Genomic DNA, 20133 nt, shown 5'->3' with positions numbered 1-20133 from the left:
AGTACACTTGTATATATACCTGAACAAAAAAAAGCAATTTGATTGAAGATTATCACTTGCGTTAAAGTCTCAACTTGGTGTCCGGTACATTGTGTATTGAAAACGACGATATAGCCGCCGCTAGCTTAATGTTGACACATAATGGGAAACGCCATAGACAGGCTAACCAATAGCATCCATGCAACAGTGTGGCCTATTAGAACACAAACAGTGGAGCAACACATGTGGACAGATAATGTAACAATTCTCATAGGCGTATATTCTTTATTCGCAACAAAGACTACGACTAATATTGCTGGAGGGTCACAGTCTCATGTTTGTCGTATGCTGCAGCACAATGCCCATTGAATTGAAGTAAAAAGTGTGTGTGGGGAGGGAGGGGGGGGGTGTTGGAATTTGGATCCCACAGTCTTCTCTCACCACTGTTGCAGTGTCATTTTATATTAAAAAAAAAAAGCCATCATAAAAACTAAACCGATTGCTAGCGGAAAAGTGGTCGAGTCAGGCGTGCGAACGGTTCTAGTGCAATGACCCCCCGCCGCTTTTGTCTTCAGCCTTTCTGTCCCCGACCTGACGCCCAACATCGGCCTCTTCTGGTACTTTTTCGCCGAGATGTTCGAACACTTCCGCCTCTTCTTCCTCTGCGTCTTTCAGATTAACATCTTCGTCTACACCGTCCCTCTGGCCATCAAACTCAGGTGAGTGCTCCTACCGACGCCGAGAATAGAACCCCCTAAGCGAAAACGAGCGGCCCGAATGATGCGCGCGCGTTGCAGGGAGCATCCGATCTTCCTGATTTTCATGCAGCTGGCCATCATCTCCATCTTCAAGTCGTATCCAACAGTGGGCGACATCGCTCTCTACATGGCCTTTCTTCCCATCTGGAGTCATCTGGCCAGATGTGAGTCAGGCTTGAATGTCATGGGGGGGGGGGTCCGGATCGAAATCAAGTCGGCATGTCTTGATGTTTGCAGTCCTTCGCAACGTGTTCCTGGTTTCCTGCATGCTGCTGATGTGTTCGGCGCTGTTTCCGGTGTTGTGGCACTTGTGGATTAACGCCGGCAGCGCCAATGCTAACTTCTACTTCGCCATCACGTTGGTCTTCAACATCGCTCAGGTCAAATACACTTTTCAAATTTTCGTCCTCGGACTTTGTACTGTAGTTTTGTCCCTATTAAAAGGTACAAAAAAAAAAAAACACTGCTGTCACTCCTGCAGATGCTGCTGGTGTCGGACTATTTCTATGCCTTCTTGAGGCGAGAGCACCACCTGGTCCACGGACTCTACCCAAAGAAGAAAGACGGCTCTGAGGCCACGCTGGTGCTCAAATAAAACCTTCAAATGCTGGAGGGTGGAGAAGGAACGATGTCCGGATGTGACGGGCCATTCTTCGAATCATTCTCACCCATCTCCTGGCTTCTTGCGGGCCTCTCAGAACGGGTGACCCCCCTCCCCCCGCCCCCCCCCCCACCACAAAATTCAGCCCACCGTTGCTTTTTCATATTTGAAAGCGATCAATTATTCACCCAAAAATGAAACCATTCCATTTTTGTGCTCAAGCCAAAGCAAGAATAGAAACTATGTTGAAGTGATTTGAGCCGCATCGAGATAAAAGGAGGACTTTTCGCCATCAAGGCGATCAACGATGGCACTGGAAATCCACTTCTTTTAGTTCCCAGTAGTTTTGAGTCCTACGAATCGTTTGCCTGACAGTTCAGCTCATCGGTGGCAAATTGAGTGATGTCACACGCAAGAATTTTTTTAGGTTCTGAACTTAACCAATGCGACGTCAAGGCTGTATTTTATGCTAATTATGTCCAAATTGGTTTGGATTGCGTTAAATGCAAAAATAGCACAAAGTATTCCCAAATGTTGAGAGCCCAAGTGTCATATTCGGAAACTCGTCTAGTGACAACAAATCTCTATACTTGGTGAATTAAATGAATTCACCCATTTGGAATTACCCACGGTTAAAAAAAAAAAGCCAATTTATTTTGTATTGTTTTGGTTTTTTTTGGGGGGGGGGTCTAAGTACAACCTACTCACTCAGGATTATTTTCTTTTCATTTTAGTGTGTGGCATTAAACCACTTTGAGAGGTCATGCATATGAAGACGTATGGATGGTTTGGGGTTTTTTTGGGAGGGGGTAAAAACTTTTCTAACAAGCGTTTTGTTTACATTGAGAATGTTTAGTGTGGAAGCTGCTAGTTGATTTCTACGCACTGTTTATTTTTAAATTTCTCGTCTTTGGTATTTACGGAGGCGGCCCGGTAGTCCAGTGGTTAGCACGTGGGCTTCACAGTGCAGAGGTACCGGGTTCGATTCCAGCTCCGGCCTCCCTGTGTGGAGTTTGCATGTTCTCCCCGGGCCTGCGTGGGTTTTCTCCGGGTGCTCCGGTTTCCTCCCACATTCCAAAAATATGCATTGCAGGCTGATTGAACACTCTAAATTGTCCCTAGTTGTGAGTGTGAGTGTAAATGGTTGTTCGTCTCTGTGTGCCCTGCGATTGGCTGCCAACTGATCCAGGGTGTCCCCCGCCTACTGCCCGAAGACAGCTGGGATAGGCTCCAGCACCCCCCGCGACCCTAGTGAGGATCAAGCGGCTTGGAAGATGAATGAATGAATGAATGGTATTTACGGACGGACCGAACGGAGACTGTTTTGGGAGATAATTTATTTTGTACAGTAAAACAGGCGAGGTCCTCACATGGTCGTTGAGTATTTAACAAACGAAAAAAAAAATATTCCGTCAAATGTTGACACACAGCAGCAAGTTTGTTACCATTTTCCTTTCTTTGTGCAATAAACACGATGGAAAGATGCTTGTGTGTGTTTGTCACTGACGTGTGGCTGGGTGTCACACAGCCCCTCGCGCGTGCCCTTATTTGGGCGGCCTGTAGGCGATCTTCCTGCTCTTGAGTACAGCCCACCTGTGTCGTTTCATGTAGTACAGGAGTGGCACCAGGATGGCCGAGCCCATCAAGAGCTGCCACCAAAAAGAAGAAAAAAAAAACGCAAATTGTACATTTCATTTTCATTGCAACAAGAGTATTGGTGTGTGTGTGTGTGTGTGTGTGTGAGAGACCTTGAGTCCCATGCGCTTTCGCTGGTCGTGCTCGGGCTCCGCCGCCCACCTCAGAAAGGTGCACACGTCCTTGGCCACCTGGCTCATGGTGGCAGGGGTCCCTGTGGAAACGGTCCCTCTTGATTTCATATCCCGACATTGGTCATGAAGCTTGTTTTGTCATTTGACGTTCACACGGACTTGCCTCACTTGAATCGTGGAGATTTTGACCTGTGGGAATCCTGTCATTTCTTTTCCTCCGTTGAGTAATACTTGTACTAAGATGACTAGCAAGGCATACTTGAAGTTGACTTGAAGCGTTTCAATTCGTTGTCCTTTACTGCATTCCTTGCTACGACTACCGCATAGTTTGGGACACTGCATATTACTTATTGATTGTGTTTATCTGTAGATCACTTCTGTACCATTTTCACTGTCTATTTTTTATTTTAAAATTTTTTGCACCTTACCGTCATCGTATTCCAGAATCTCGTTGTAGATGGGCGGCGCCATGCCGATGGCCTGTCCGGGGAAGTAGGGGTTGTAGTAGAGACCCTCCCTCACCGCCACGCCAGCGGGGGGCTCACAGTAGCCCGTCAGCAGGCTGAACACGTAGTCCTCGCCGCCGTGCCTGCAAGGATTTGGAATACAATGTTCTTTCGAATGTTTTTTTTTGGGGGGGGGGGGGTTATTAATCAACACAATATTGTTATTATATTAACCCTGTAGAAAAGTGGGTCGAGACGAGGCAACGATAGGAAAATGTGGGCCACAATACTCTACTCCATTCCATTATTCGTAATCACTGTAAATTGTTTGAAAATGTGAAGCGCCGATGGCCAAGTACAAGAGAAGCAAGTCACAGTGTGGGTACTCGATTATTATTCATTCATTCATTCATCTTCCGAGCCGCTTGATCCTCATTAGGGTCGCGGGGGGTGCTGGAGCCTATCCCAGCTGTCTTCGGGCAGTAGGCGGGGGACACCCTGAATCGGTTGCCAGCCAATCACAGGGCACACAGAGACGAACAACCATCCACGCTCACACTCACACCTAGGGACAATTTAGAGCGTTCAATCAGCCATGCATATTTTTGGAATGTGGGAGGAAACCGGAGCACCCGGAGAAAACCCACACAGGCTCGGAGAGAACATGCAAACTCCACACAGGGAGGCCGGAGCTGGAATCGAACCCGGTACCTCTGCACTGTGAAGCCCACGTGCTAACCACTGGACTACCGGGCCGCCCGGTACTCGATTACTTGTAGCTAAATTCTACTTGATGACATTGCGAGTGGTCCGTTACATGAAATGAAATACGAGTACTGTAATATATGACTGCCGACTGGCAAAGCAGACGGAAGGCCACCGGGCCCGGTTTTGCGCACCTGGCGTTGACGATGTAGCTGAGGTCGGGCGGCAGGGCGCCGTTGTTGGCCGCGCGGGCCGCCTCTGGGTTGGCGTAGGGTTTGGGGAAATAGTCGGAGAGCTTGCCCGGCCGGGTGAACATCTCGCCCGTCTCGTCAGGACCGTCGACCACTTCCACCTGAGGGCGGGGAGAGGGGGGACAAAAGGAGCACTCCATCACATATGACAGGCATGTGCAAAGTCCGGCCCGGGGGCCAAATCCGGCCCGCGGTCGAATTTCATCCGGCCGTCGGCCCCTGTCATAAAATCAGTGCCGACTGGCCCGCAGTTTGGGCGCAATGGAACACGTGTTGCATTGACTGAGGTCTCGTAGACTGGTGAGTGATGTTTCATAGAGTACTGCTTCCCTCTAGTGGCTAAATGAGTAATAGCATTCACTAAATGAGTAATAGCATTTAGACAGTAGAGGGCATCACTCACGAGTTAACGAGACATTACTCCGTGTTTATATTGACTGATATGTCATATTTCAAATTCCTGTTTCAAATGAAGCAAAAGAAATTCTTAAGATTGTTGAAATTAAAATAAAAATGGAAATGTGAAACAGACTGGCTTACTAAAATTTGTTGAACAATATTGTTGTTCAATGTAAAGAATGTCAGCCAAGGTCGGCCCCCCGACATTTTACCACATAAAATCTGGCCCCCTTGGCAAAAAGTTTGGACACCCCTGACATATGAGTTTGCTCTTGTGTCCTGTCAGTTTGCGCCAGCCTGTTATTTAAACCCGTTGACTAGTGAATTCTAATGAGCCTCACGAGTCGCCGGTTGCTCGGTTTGTGTTGAATAACGTAGTTACTGAACACGGCGTGCAAATGAGAGAGACTATTTAATTCCTGTGATATTTTTGGGAGCGCGATTATGAAGACGCTCACCTCCTCGGCGATGGTCTTGACTTCGTCCTCTGTGTGCGACACTCCCACCAGGTTACGGAAGGCCAGGTACTCCATGCTGTGGCAGGCTGAGCACACCTGCTTGTAAACCTGGTAGCCGCGGCGAATACTGCGCCCGCGCGCGCAAACACACACACACACACACATGACGACAAGTCAGAAATATTCTTGTTCAAGGATTATGCTTGACTAATTTCAGAAAACGTTAAAATTATCTATTTTATTACTAGAGCAAACTATTTGCCATCCGCATTTGCCCTCATCATATGCATTCCTTTACAAACTAAAAAGGAGGACGCGTGGAGTCAGGCGTGGGCAAACCGTGTACAAGGGGCCCGACCTGGCATGGTCCAAGGACGACAGCGGCCCGCCGTGGCTCCAGGGGTAGTTGGGCGGATGGAGCTCCAGGTCGGAGGCTTTGACGGACTGGTGCAGTGCCAGGGCCAGGCCAGCAGCGCCAGCGCCTATCACGCCCAGTGTGGTCAGCGCCACCTTCTGGCTGCGAGGCAGGCTTGTGAAGGACATTTTGGCCTGGAGGCAAAACAATTCCAGACATGGACTGTACATCGCTGAGCTACAATTTGCCAGTTTTCAAAAAAAAAAAAAAAAAGGTCAGACAGACTTTGTCTTCCCATGGCATCTCAAATTGTGTCACTTTCGATCTTGATTTCATGAATTTCACTTCTAATACCTCCTAATGCTAAATAAATGTAGTCCTCCATATGTATTTTAACAATTTAGTGTATGTGTGCGATGTATGTAATAATCATTACATCAGGCCTTATTTGCTGTATTTGACCACATGTGATTATGATTTTCGGATATTTACCCATTATTTCACATTGTGACTGTAATTAAATAACTCATTGATTAGAAATAATCATCATAATTATTGTAGTTGAAATAATAGCCAAAGAGTCGTTTGGCTGTTTGAAATTTAGTATATTTCCTCTGTTTTTAAGAAATCAGAACATTTTAATATTTACATACATCAGCTGTAATCGGCTATCACAGATCTGTGTGATAATGCTGGTTTCATGTAAATCATTTCACACGCATTAAAAAAAAATAGAAGACCAACCGGAAGTCCACTCGGTTCTTGAGACAATACCGGAAGACCACTCGCTTCTTCAAACGCTAACCGGTTAGCATCACACACAACCGATTAGCTCAACATTTACAACAATCTGTGATGTTTGGCAAGGGTCCGTTGCGCAATCGGAGTACCTACCACGCCTAAACAGCAGTTAAATAAACACTTTAATGTGCTTCCGGTATGGAAAAACATGGAATATTAAAGGCTGACCAGGTTGCTCTTGAACATCATTGCTCCTGCCTGCATCTGGCTTTACAACGTGATGGCATTTAACTCAGAAATTATCGGTGCATTAACATATGTTTTGGTGTTGCCTTACATTTTATCTACCCTAAATCATGGAAAACTAATGTATGCGATGGCGTAACGCAGGTGACCTTGTCTGCACCACCCGACGGCTATCCACGTTAGCATTAGCTCGTAGCCAGGGCGTCCGTCCACGTGCGGCGACAGTTAACATTTTGTACTGAAAGCGCCGCGGGAGTGATGTTCGTAGTCCGAATCGTCTACCTTTGGCGTGGTGATGTTTTTCGGGGTGCACAGGAGGGCTCTCCCGCTCCCCGAGAGCGCCGCGACTCGTAACGCCGCCATCTTTTCTTTCCCGTCCTACTGCCCTCTCGCTGTCTCTCAGAAGGCACCGGCAAATTTTCACTTGTGTTTCCTTCCGGCGTTTCCGGTTTGAACCTTCACAATGGTAAAAGCTATTGAAGTTTTACCATGGGATCGAGATTTATTTTGAAGATCCCAATTATGGTTCAACCAGAAGTCATGTGATTTTTACACAACAATTATGCATCGTGGCACGTTACAAAATGAAGGTGAGGCTACAATATTTTTTTCCAGCGTACTCATCAGTCAATTCCAGTTTGCTTGCACAATTTGCAACACGGAATCTTATTGCTGGCATCTCGCATATTTAATAAGTTCCACAGTGGCTACTACGTGTACAAATAAGTTCTATCACACATTTGATTCTAACATGGTACGTTTTGCTATAAATCTTAAAACATTTGAATGACCTGACAGCACAATGTAATCAAAATGATTTTTTTAAATGATTTATCTGCCCCCATTTTATGCCTCCAATGTAGTTTTTAATCATAATTATTTCTAAACTTATCATAGCATGACAAAACTGGTCAGGCAGAGACTGCAGTGACCACATTTAAAAAAATTTGGATGCACATATTCTAACATGCGTATCAAACATTCCTGTCAAGTCATTCCCGAAACATTGCATTTGTCCACAGAGAGGAAGAGCAATGGATAAAATAAAAATATTCAGTGTGTATTTTTCCTTTCACCATACAGTAACCAAATCCTGTTTTCTACCCAAAAAAAATCTAATAAATGTATTTTTTGACAACAAACATCAATAATCCTGTACTCATTCTTTCCTCACTCATTGCTTTCCATAAGCAGAAAACTCCGGATGGAAGAGTTTTGAGATACACAATAATATTTTTCTAATCACGGAGACTGTGTTTGTTTGCAGTAAACTTTTTTTTTAATCCAAACTCACAAACATATAATGTAACCGTATACACATCAATAGCCAGCCCCAAAGATATGCTGGTACATTCAAAACTGAAACTACAACCGTTGCATAGAACACCAGATGAAAAAGCATTGAAACCAACAATATGACTGAGTTATTGTTCATTCATTTTCCAAACTATTTATCCCGATGCCCTCATTTGGAGTAAGATGGGCAGAAAGTCAAAGCGGGGAGGAAAAGCTGAGAAAATGAAAATATGTTACGGGGGAAAAAAATGACATGGTAAGAAGATTTGGACTTCCTTCAAACGGAACGTTTCTTTATCATATTGGTCGTTTTTCCTTTCAAGTGATTTGTATTAATAATCCCAGAAGTCACTTGAGAGCAAGTTCAAAGAAAAGAACATTTTGAGATTTAAAACGTCTATACGGAGCACTTCAGTCAGTGAAATGAGGGCACGGAATGCACGTGCGTGTGTGTGTGCGCGCGCTTTTAAGAAGCAAACAAAGGCTAATTAAAGGCCAACTTTTTTTTTCCACTTTAAATCAAACGCACACTTGATCGATACGAAAGCTCCTGAGGGAGCACTCAATTACGCACACGGCAACCAATGAGTACCGTTGCAGCAGACAGTTCGGTGACTGATAGTGACACGCGCGAGGGCGCGCGCGCTAACAAACGCTACACTGCTAACTGCTAACTGCTAACGATGAACATCGGCAGTACAGGAGCAAACGCAACAACACAACTGAACAAACCTCGTGTTGAATTTATGTGTCACTGAGATTACTTTATTATTTGCGGTATTTACGGTTGTCATACAAGTGTAAAAAGAAGTTAACCGCTGTGGCCTAAGACAAAGCCAAATACCCTTTGGACATTTACGGTAACTCCGTGGCGAGCGCAAAGGAATAACAAATGTGACGATGAGCACGAGTGACGCCGGTCATAAATAATCAATGGTGCTAGTGCTTGCTAACGCCATTAGCGTCACATCACGGGGGATTACGCCTCATCCGCTAGATGAGTTCTCGCATTGAAAGATTGACAAGCGGGGGCACATCGGCTCCTCAAAAACCATCAACTTTCAACTTCAAAATTACTTTGGGAAGTGGAACATGAAAGGAAGAAAGAAGTGGAAGGAAGTGACTGCAAGTAATACGCGAGTCGGGAGACAAAGTAGTGAACGAAAGTGCGAAAAAGTGGATAAAAGTACGTAAAGAGAAGTGAAGTAAGAGAACGTTCACGTGTGTAGGAATAAGCCAAATGCACTAAGAAGTGTAGGGTGTGAGCGTATGTTTGTGTGTACGCATGACATTTCAACTGAGGCTCATTAGCTTGAAGGCAACGGTTAGCATTTCAAGTTGCTGTGCTTGCGTGAGAAGATGAATACGCCCCCCGAGACTCGCGGGGGGCTGCTAGCTACTCCATCTTCTCTTCGCCGGTGCTCCATTCGCGTCGTTAACCTCTGCCAAGGATCGCCTTTTCTCACTGTTCAATTTCCCATTCGTTTTAGCGGTGGCGTGCGGCTAGCAGTGGACACGGTGGCGTTTGAAAGGGAACAGGTTTGCGTTGAAGGAAGGAAAAATGAAAGGAAGCGGTGAAGGAAGAGTAAACATTTTTAGATTACAGGAAGGGAGTGGGGCGGCCCGGTAGTCCAGTGGTTAGCACGTCGGCTTCACAGTGCAGAGGTACCGGGTTCGATTCCAGCTCCGGCCTCCCTGTGTGGAGTTTGCATGTTCTCCCCGGGCCTGCGTGGGTTTTCTCCGGGTGCTCCGGTTTCCTCCCACATTCCAAAAACATGCATGGCAGGCTGATTGAACACTCTAAATTGCCCCGAGGTGTGAGTGTGAGTGCGAATGGTTGTTCGTCTCTGTGTGCCCTGCGATTGGCTGGCAACCGATTCAGGGTGTCCCCCGCCTACTGCTCGGAGACAGCTGGGATAGGCTCCAGCACCCCCCGCGACCCTAGTGAGGATCAAGCGGCTCAGAAGTTGAAATGAAATGAAAAGGAAGGGAGTGTTGAAGGGGTGTCAAGGTTCATTTGTGAGGAAGGAAGCGTTGAAGGACCAGGAAGTGAGGAGTCAATACATTTTAAGGTCAAGGATACAAAGAAACATTCATGAAGAAGATGTAAGTGTTGAAGGAAACGTAATTCCAAGTGAGGGCGGCCCGGTAGTCCAGTGGTTAGGACGTCGGCTTCACAGTGCAGAGGTACCGGGTTCGATTCCAGCTCCGGCCTCCCTGTGTGGAGTTTGCATGTTCTCCCCGGGCCTGCGTGGGTTTTCTCCGGGTGCTCCGGTTTCCTCCCACATTCCAAAAACATGCGTGGCAGGCTGATTGGACGCTCTAAATTGTCCTTAGGTGTGAGTGTGAGTGCGAAAGGTTGTTTGTTTCTGTGTGCCCTGCGATTGGCTGGCAACCGGTTCAGGGTGTCCCCCGCCTACTGCCCGGAGACGGCTGGGATAGGCTCCAGCAACCCCCGCGACCCTAATGAGGATCAAGCGGCTCGGAAGATGAATGAATGAATGAATGAATGAATAATTCCAAGGTAGTAAGTGTTGAAGGAATGGGCAATACTGAAGGGAGAATAAAAATATGTTTAAAAGACATGAATTAAGTGCTGAAAAAGTCCATAAATCAGTACACATCCGTCGATCTCCATCTACATTCCTCTCATGTCAAATTCCCAAATAAAGATGCTCCTATTCTTGGGAGTGTGCGGCAGGCATGTGTCTCCTCCTCTTCCTCCTCCTCCTCCCCATCTTCCTCGTCTTCATCCCTCATCGTCATCATCACCACAGGACCACCCGCTGCGTCGCATCGCATCACGCCGCCCGCCCTGCCGTCCTCGTCCTCTGATTCATCGCCTTCCTGTTAAGGTTAGTTCTGTTTACTCCTGAAGCTTTGATTTTTCAGCACAGATTGTGAGAATGAATGTACAAATAATAATAATTTAAAAAAAAAAACAATGTGATGATTGTTTTTTTTTTATTGACACGGTGCTAAGTAGACTTTTGTTTTAATGCGAGGAATGACATGAGTTGAAATGAGTTTATCTCATACAAATTCAAGCACACGGCTGCTTGCCTGCCGATTGCGCTTCTCAATTCTGGTTGGGGTGATTTTCATTTGGATGAGGAAAAAAAGAGCACTCCGTCATATCACATTCTACTTTGTAAGACCACACTGTCAAGACGATGAAATAAATCAGAAAAATAACTCAACCGTTTGTTTTGTTTTGACCACTTTGGCCACTTGGGGGCGATATAAGAGACCAGAGTGACAGCTTGTTTATTGAGACTTTGGAACAGGCTCGTCAGTACCTCACTAATACTGTATTAGCCATTCTTCAGAGAGCAAGAAGAAGAGATGGCAGTGAGGTCTATCGAGAAGTATTGGTCCATTTCAACCCGTTGCTCTAACGGCGAAGGCACCGCAACATTGACACTATTTAGCTTTAGCATTAAGCTAGCGGACTGAAAGCCTAAACCGCGCAGTTCTTAAATCCACAATGCGCAATTCAAATCTTAATTAAAAAAAAAGAGATCTGACGTCCTGCAAGGGTATTATAACATTTACGGAATCTCCTTTGTCTGTTCTATGTCTCGGTGCTTCAAGTTGTTTTATCTTTTGGGTTTAAATTGGACCAAAAAGAGCTGCGTGAAGGTTTTTGTTCCCCTCCTTTTTAATTTTTTTTTAATCGACAAGGACTTGTATCAATAAGATGACTCGATAAAAGAATTAGAATTGTAAAATTCTTATTGATGTATTTGTTGAGCAGCAAAATGTGACCCCCCCCCCCCCCCCCCCCCCGCTCCCCAACCTGATGTGCTTCCGCGTCTGAAGTTGAAAGTGAGTCGGGAGTGATTGGGCTGAAAGCCTCTAATGGCTGCGCAAATCAAAGGGACATTTTCACCAATGTCCTTTAAAGCGCATTTTGTCTTTAATGTCTCAGCCGGGACAGGAAAGTCTTTGTTGGTTCTCTTGACCTCCCGATTCCATTGCGCTCGCGTTTTCCAAACGGTTGCTCGTGTTTGTCTTGCACTACCTCGTCATGCACGTGCTGCAACAAACACAAAGCTTTCTCAGATTTTTTTTTTCTTTTCTTTTCAATTTATTTGGAACATGTACACTGTATAAATAAAAAAAAATACAATATTTAGAAGAGTGGGCGGCCTGGTAGTCCAGTGGTTAGCACGTGGGCTTCACAGTGCAGAGGTACCGGGTTCGATTCCAGCTCCGGCCTCCCTGTGTGGAGTTTGCATGTTCTCCCCGGGCCTGCGTGGGCTTTCTCCGGGTGCTCCGGTTTCCTCCCACATTCCAAAAACATGCGTGGCAGGCTGATTGAACACTCTAAATTGTCCCTAGGTGTGAGTGTGGGTGTGGATGGTTGTTCGTCTCTGTGTGCCCTGCGATTGGCTGGCAACCGATTCAGGGTGTGCCCCGCCTACTGCCCGAAGACAGCTGGGAAAGGCTCCAGCACCCCCCGCGACCCTAGTGAGGATCAAGCGGCTTGGAAGATGAATGAATGAATATTTAGAAGAGTATCATTCAATAACTCGCGAGAAAACAACAAAGCGAAAATATCAACAAATACAACCAAAAAAAAAATCCCCGAACAAAATAAAGTAATACAAATAATCAACACAACTTAAGTCATGAAATCCTGTTTGCACAAACCAGATCATGTCCACTTTTCACTCGTCCAAAATTTTGCTGGGGTCTGACAGCGAACCACCTATGTCACAATTCGATCAATTTCGTATATTTTTCACACATCGACATTTTTGGTCAATCGCACACGTGTGGATGTTCGATTTACAAATTGGCCAATGTAAAAAAAATGACTTGCTCTCTCTGATGACGCAATGTCGGTACCGCTTGAACCAACATGCCGGTTTGGGGGTCTCCTGAAAAGGGAAGATTTTGCACGTATGAGGATTCAGCCCGACGCGAGTCATTTACAAAGCCATTTTTACAAACTTTTAAGGACTGTATTTGACTTTTTCTTTGGCTTATTGTTGTTCTTTTGCAACAGAACTGAGAACACGATTATGTCCAATGTTGCAACGTCAGCGATGATGCACTCGTTTCTTTTTGTCTCAGCACCAATATCTTTTTTTTTTTTTAATGGTCATTTTATGAATGGACTTGGGCTGCAAATTCAATCAGTGCCAGTGAAGAGCCGCCCAATCAAGAGCCCAAGTAAAAAAAAAAAACAATGTGAAGGATAGTGAGGAATTCTTTCCGCATCGCGTTTGATTTTCCAGAGTCGGTTTCTCCATCACTATCATCAACATCATGTCGCTGCCGATCCCGACCAGCAACGTGACCAACAAGCGAGACCTCAAGTCCATCAAGTCGCGCGTGTTCATCGGCAACCTAAACACGACGCTGGTGAGCAAGCGAGACGTGGAGTCCGTCTTCTCCGAGTACGGCCGCGTGATGGGCTGCTCCGTGCACAAGGGCTACGCCTTCGTGCAGTACGCCAACCAGGGCCACGCCCTCGCCGCCGTCGCCGGCCACAACGGACGCGTCCTGGCCGGCCAAACTCTCGGTGAGTCGACCGTTTCCGAACACCGGCCAATAATTCCACATTCAAAGGTATCTCAGAAAAATCACAGCATCGATTTTGACCGTCTGCTGTTATGTGAATGCAAAATGGCTGCCTCACCTTGCAACGACATCTTCTCTGTCACCATAGACCAGGAAATGTCATTCTATGGTGGCATAATTAGGGCTGCTCTGCTGTCAGAAGGAATCCATTCGCATTGTGGCCAAATTGGAATCACATAACACGTGCACAGAATGCTCCTTTGTGGCCAGGAGTGACATTAAAAAAAAAAAGGTACGGCGACGGCGCCAATTTGAACCCCTTCGTCCTCTTTTTGCAGACATCAACATCGCCGGAGAGCCCAAACTGAAAGCAGATAAACCCACCAAGCGACCATTCGCTACACACTACCACCTAGATTGCCATCACTTGAGCCAAGACTTGTATGACAGGTGAGAGAATTTGAGCCGTTACTATTATTAGGCTCATCACAACACAGTGTGCAGTATTGAACGCTTTCATGGGACAGCAGTTACAGCAGGGAGAGCTTACCACGTTTATCAGGTTATGGGGTGCCTAGAAAGGGTTAAAAAGTAACTTGAACCATGTGCTCTCTTGTCATCTCATATCTCTCCTCATATCCATACGTCACGCCATCTTGCTCATACTACATCATACCGTGTCAGACGATGTATCAATCATGTCTTCTGTAACGTCTTTCTACGTCCAGGTTGTTTGACTTCCACAGTCGGGCGTCGCCACTCAGCTCCCGCGTGGTGCCCGTCAAGTGGCCGCGTATGTCGCCCCCTGTCGTCCGGAGGCTGTCGTCTCTTCCTGCTCAACTGTTACCGCAGAACTGCGACGCCCTACGTGCCGGAGTAACAGGTGGCGCTACAACTCACGTCGCCAAAAGGCTTTGAAACCAATCACAAGTCTTTTCATGTCACGCGTGTGTGTGTGTGTGTGTGTGTGCGCGCGCGCGACAGAGGGAGCGGTTCCACTGCAGGTCATCAAGTCTCAGTTGACGCAAATAAAAGAAAACATTGACGCTCTGCTGGACCGCCTCGAGCACATCACGCAACACGCACGCGCCACAGATACAGGTGACATGGACACACACACACACGCACACACACACACACACAGTCGTGCTACAGGTCACTCCATCTCTTTCACAAATATTGACACAAGGAAGCAAATGTACTTTTTTTTGGGTTGCTGTAGTTCTGCTTTTGACCACAGGAGGCTGCTATAAATCACTCTTGTCAGTTGCAGCTGCACCAAGTTCTTTGAGCGGATCAAAGTGACTTTCAACTCCAAATGTTAGAATAACACCAGACGTTATTTCCCCCAACAGATGACCGAAAACACGCAGCAGAGCAACGGCTACGGGTTAAACATCAATGACTTTTTTTCATTTTATAATGCTAATTATTCATTTTATGGATGAGGGAGTCATAAAGCTTGTTTTTTCCGACTTGACCGCAACATGTGAGCCACATCGTGTGTATATGTGTGTGTGTGAAGGTTAGCAAGGAAAAGATGACCGATCTTTGAAAAGCTACTTTTTCTACACCGTCATCTCTCAAGAATCAGAAAAATGAATGTGTGGCCTTTTAGTGCAAAAAGAGCGGACGAGGTCACGGCAACGCGGCGGCAACGAGGCCCACGAGGAAGAAGAGCGGGAAGTCGAGGAGGAGGAAGGCCGTGGCGAAGGCGAGGACGACCACAAAAGCGCTCAGACGGAATATGACGTAGTGGATCAGCTCACCAACAGAAAATCTCCCTCTCCAGGTGTTAATTTGTTTGTGTAAATAAAGTTTACAACTAAAATGTATTGTTTCCGGCGGCCCGGTAGTCCAGTGGTTAGCACGTCGGCTTCACAGTGCAGAGATACCGGGTTCGATTCCAGCTCCGGCCTCCCTGTGTGGAGTTTGCATGTTCTCCCCGGGCCTGCGTGGGTTTTCTCCGGGTGCTCCGGTTTCCTCCCACATTCCAAAAACATGCGTGGCAGGCTGATTGAACACTCCAAATTGTCCCTAGGTGTGAGTGTGAGTGCGGATGGTTGTTCATTTCTGTGTGCCCTGCGATTGGCTGGCAACCGATTCGGGGTGTCCCCCGCCTACTGCCCGAAGACAGCTGGGATAGGCTCCAGCACCCCCTGCGACCCTAGTGAGGATCAAGCGGCTCGGAAGATGAATGAATGAATGTATTGTTTCCATTCCAAGAAAACAAAAAGTGCAATCATCGCCTGAGGGATGTTTCAATCCCGATGTCCATACACAAAATGAATTGATTCAACTTGACATGAAAAATGTAATCCACAGCAACAATTCTTCCTTGAGTGAACGAAATGCAGGTGGATGATGCACTTTTTTTTTTTTTTTGGCGGTTGTCCCAATCTGTGGTGCGATCCCAATGCAACACATGTTCGCACTTCATCGTGTGATCCTCCACTCGTGCGCACCATTTCTCTAATCACTTTGTATTGCTTTCTTCTCTTCGCCTTCACCCTTCATCCCACCGCATTTTTTTTCCCTCCCTCTCCATCTTTCTCTTGTGTACTTTAAACGCCCGTTTCCTGTGTGAGGAAAGCAAACGGGCTGGAAATGTGTTGCAGCTGGAAACCGTCTCATCTCAAGTGCTGGTGGAACATAAACCAGTAGCAGCATGACAGCGGAGATGGTGTGCTCGAGATGAAAAATAAATCAAATAAAACCATCATCTGGAATAGTCGAGGGGGGGCACCGCATGGTATTTCTTTATAAATGGCTTTGAAAGATTTGTTTTCATGAGTGTGTGGTGGGAGAAAGGGTGTACGGATGAATTCCATCCAGATTTGTTCAAAATGTAGATGACTTCTATAATCATTCAAAAAAATCCAAAATGTATTCAAATAATGAAAAATGTCCTCGTCCGCAGCGGCCAGTGAATTGAAGTTTCTTTGGTTTGTTTTTGTGGGTGCGCGCAAACGAGAGGGGGTGCGCTCATGGACGGACATCCAACATGATGTTGCATACACTTTTATTCCAAAACTATTTGCTTCTGATCGTCATAAGCTGTGCGTATGCATGCTAACTTGATTGGCAGGATGCTGCCGCCCATGTTAAAGTGCTTTCATGCCGTCGACTTAAAAAAGGCACGCTCGGGAACTCAGGGGGGGGGGGGCCTCGGGGGGGGGGCCTCGGGGATGGGGGTTGTGGGGTCAGGTCAGGTCATCTGGGATCCTCAGCATTGAGGGTTTCCCATGCGGCAGTAACACACGGTCCTGAAGATGCGGCAGTGGCACAAAGCGCAGAAATCGCAGCACACCTTTCCCTCGGATTTGCAGCTGCCCCACATGGGGACGCAGCCGGCGGGGGGCGGGGGGCGCCGCCTGCGACTAAGCTTGTTCTGAGGAGCAAGTTTGCACGAGCGTCAGAAAAAAATGCAAATGCCCCCAAAAATTGACAACCCCCCCCCCACACACACCTTTTTTGCCTTCTTTTTCCTTCCTGGTTTTGGCAGTTCTGGAGGAAAGAAAACACATGGTAATGTCTCCGTTTTTTTTTTTTTTAGTTTTTAAAATTTAAATATTGTTATTGCCGTTTTGAGTGTTCTTTTTTGTGTCTATGGTTATCATGCCCATTGTCATAGATATGGTCATGTATTCATTCACATTGTGGCCGTTCTTGTCAAGTGAACAATGACGAACGCAACTTGCCCACAATGACGACGGGTGCGTACAATCCTCCAGCGTTGGCGTCGCGGTTGCCCTCCGAGATTGCGTTGGAGATGGCGGCCTCGTTGCCGGTCAGCATGTTGTCGGACAACATGTGGGCGGTGCCCAGTAAGTAGTGCGACGCGGTGAACACAAAGCTGGCCAGCAACAACACAGTACGCATCCTCGTGGTGCTTTTTTGTCTTTCTGCAGAAAGAAAAGAGCCCCCCCCCAAAAAAAAGTCTCCATTAAAGTGACAAGAAACAACAAAAGCATGAGAAATGTTGAACAAAATAAGAGAAAATATTCATCGTTTCACTCCAGATTAGAAGAACGCCCCCCCAAAATAAAAAAAACTTTTGTTTAAGGTGACTGACACCATAAGGCAATCAACCACTCACACACCCGCGTGCACACACACACACAAGGGAGGAACATGTGTCAAGGTCACAGCGCTTAGAAGGGCCTGCTTCTCATTTGCAAATCACTTTTAGGCCCTTCAATCACAATGAACACAGTATATTCCACTTTGAAACAAGTCAAAATATGGACAAAGTGCTTGCATGTGAAGACTTTTTGGATTATTGCTTCCTTGATTACACCTCTTTTATTTTTCCAGTAAACAGAGACCGGGTCCCATATCATGTGTGTTTGCCAGTGATACGCCATTTCCCAGTAAGTCCATCCAAATACGCCTGACTGTGACACATTGACGGTTTGTATTCCAGATCCAATTGAGCATTTGTTGTTTTTCCAGATGGGAACAGAAGATATTTTTCCAACCTCCGGGGATGTTTGCCGCATACAATGTTTTTAGCTTGCTGTGAAAAAATAAAACCCCAACATATGGCACAATTTCTTGAATTATCCTGTTTTGAAAAAGAAAACCAACACAGAGAAATGTTTTTGAATTTTACTAGCGCTGAATCAGTGGGGGCGGGGGGCGTATTGGGTGGGGCATGGTAAAATGTATAAAAAACATTCTCCTTTGTTGTTGTGTGAACAAAATCTGAGATAAAGGGGAAGTCGAAATCAAGTCAAAGGTTCTTGTGACAATAATATATCCTATGTGGCTCCACTCGTCTGAGGGCGGTATTCCGATGAGAATTGCGTTTGTGGAATAGGAATGAAGCAGCAAGTGGCGACCGTTTTAATTTTTCAGAGGGCGGCCATTTTGTTTTGTACGGCCACTTGCTTTCGACTGAAAATGACATTCCAGTGTCCGGTGGACTCCTCCGGCCACGGTCACGTGATCAAACCGATAACACAGGCGAGCCGTGATTGGTCGTGACCTGAGCCCGTCCGGCATTGTGATGTCATTTTTAGTCGACAGCAAATGGCAAAATGGCCGCCCTCTGAGATGATTCAAATCGTCTACGTTTTGCTGCTTCATCCATATATCACAAACACAATATTCATCAGAGTTTCGTGTTTAAAACTAGTGCGGCAACATCAAACATATTCTTGTCAAGATTATTGGCTTGACTTCAACAGCAGAGGGCGATATTGCTTCAACCCGATCGTTCCACCAATGCAATATTAATCAGAATACAAGTGTGGGCACCTGCAATGGATTCTTGCAAAAAGTACTTTGGAGTTTAGTTTCACTTGTAGACCAGCCAAGTCTTATCTGTACGTCATATGTTTATTGTTGTAAGTGTTAAGGGGAAAATAATGATAAATACATTTTTGGTGAGATTTTCAAAAATATATGAATGGCCAATTAATTGGTTTTCAGAATTTTTTTCTGTCAAATATCAAAATCAGCATCAGGCTAAAAACAAATTTAAATTTTGAATAATGTCAATCGGGCTGAAGTTATGATTATGTTATCAAACAATTATAGTATGCATTTAGAATTATCAATATGCCGAATTTTGTTTCTATAAAAATCTGCCTGTGTCCAAAACTTCAAATAATCAAGACTACAACATTCCACACAATTGTCCCACCACTATTTTTAGAACAGGCCCGCATGCTACTCGTGTTGCCCTTGGGGGCACCACTGTGGTGAGCCGTGCCTTTGAGGTAAATTTCCCGTGGGACACCTGATGATGATGATGATGATGATGTATCCCACTGCTTGTCAAATCATTGCTAAAATTGATGCAACAACAATAGTAATTGAAATTTTAATACAAAAATTAATCATAGTGTGGGACCAGATGGGAGGATGTCAAAGTTGACCACAGATAAAGAATTTAATGACTTCCAAGTCTGAGAAATGCGACGTGGTGGCTAGCCACCGCAAGCATGTGATTTATAAGCAAGCCTGGATCTCATCACGCGCCACTTCTCATACTCCTCCAGCATGCCTGGGAGGTGTGGGGTCAGGGGGGGGGGGCTGCAAATTCAATATACTATATATATTTGGGGACCCATCCTTACGACATTAGCATACCTTTGGAATTGAGAAGTCAATATCACATGACAGTGTCTTTGACCTTTTCCCACAGGTCAATTTTTTTTTCAATGTTTCAATTTTCTCTTGCAATTTCCTTGAAGAAAACATTGGTTCACAACCGGGAACATCACATGAACCACAGGTCCATAGTTGGAAAAATAATTTGAGATGGGCGAAGAGCAAAAAGTGATTTGTTTTTTCCATGTATACTGCTAAAGTTCGAGAGTAAAAACTTATTTCTCAGAATAAAACAGAATAATACACTGACAAATGAGCATTTTATTCAGTTCAAGTATATTTTTTTTATATTTTCTACTTTCGTTTAGACAAAATCCAGCTTTGCCCTAAATGATTAAAAAATTTTTCCCCCGAAAAAAATACAACCATTTCCAGATGACAACTTTCTCTTTACCCCCCCCCCAAAAAATAAATATATATATATATATATATATATATATATATACAGTATATATACCATCACAACTTGGTTCTTTG

At 45.5% G+C, this 20133-nt stretch overlaps 4 protein-coding genes across 8 annotated transcripts in view; 2 read left to right on the top strand and 2 right to left on the bottom strand.

The window, feature by feature from the left end:
- The window catches only part of pigu (phosphatidylinositol glycan anchor biosynthesis, class U), a 97330-nt gene that overhangs the window by 3121 nt on the left and 74076 nt on the right, over positions 1–20133 (top strand). For 2 of the 4 annotated variants that reach the window (XR_007964129.1, XR_007964128.1), the window contains exons 9-12: positions 555–698; positions 777–901; positions 975–1117; positions 1219–1737. Coding sequence is in view for 1 of the 4 variants with exons in the window: in XM_052076316.1 (XP_051932276.1) it covers positions 555–698; positions 777–901; positions 975–1117; positions 1219–1332 (526 nt within the window). In the remaining 3 variants the exon portion in view is untranslated. Of the gene's footprint in view, positions 1–554; positions 699–776; positions 902–974; positions 1118–1218; positions 2823–20133 lie in introns of those variants that run through there. The other 2 variants (XR_007964127.1, XM_052076316.1) reach the window with 2 other exon arrangements.
- LOC127607736 (cytochrome c1, heme protein, mitochondrial) lies at positions 2659–7144 on the bottom strand. The gene is made up of 7 exons (XM_052076362.1): positions 6991–7144; positions 5725–5915; positions 5367–5493; positions 4453–4610; positions 3536–3696; positions 3087–3187; positions 2659–2987 (listed from the first exon to the last, which is right to left on the bottom strand). The coding sequence occupies exons 1-7, from the start codon at positions 7069–7071 to the stop codon at positions 2883–2885; spliced, it is 924 nt and encodes a 307-aa protein (XP_051932322.1). The 5' UTR covers positions 7072–7144; the 3' UTR covers positions 2659–2882.
- On the top strand, positions 13282–15373 carry raly (RALY heterogeneous nuclear ribonucleoprotein). Of its 2 annotated transcripts, XM_052076370.1 has the most exons (5): positions 13282–13537; positions 13875–13986; positions 14265–14419; positions 14521–14637; positions 15155–15373. In XM_052076370.1, the coding sequence occupies exons 1-5, from the start codon at positions 13282–13284 to the stop codon at positions 15346–15348; spliced, it is 834 nt and encodes a 277-aa protein (XP_051932330.1). In that variant the 3' UTR covers positions 15349–15373. The 2 variants fall into 2 exon arrangements, with proteins under 2 accessions (XP_051932330.1, XP_051932331.1); XM_052076371.1 differs by lacking the exon at positions 14521–14637.
- asip1 (agouti signaling protein 1) lies at positions 16713–17448 on the bottom strand (the record flags this gene model as incomplete). The annotated part of the gene is made up of 3 exons (XM_052076801.1): positions 16713–16927; positions 17006–17043; positions 17238–17448. Coding segments are annotated over 3 exons (414 nt in total), but the record flags the coding sequence as incomplete, so codon positions are not given.

This window comes from Hippocampus zosterae, chromosome 9, assembly GCF_025434085.1.
Source record: "Hippocampus zosterae strain Florida chromosome 9, ASM2543408v3, whole genome shotgun sequence".
NCBI lineage: Eukaryota > Metazoa > Chordata > Actinopteri > Syngnathiformes > Syngnathidae > Hippocampus > Hippocampus zosterae.
Note: the sequence above shows the minus strand (reverse complement) of the source record. Positions and strands in the feature narration are given on the sequence as shown.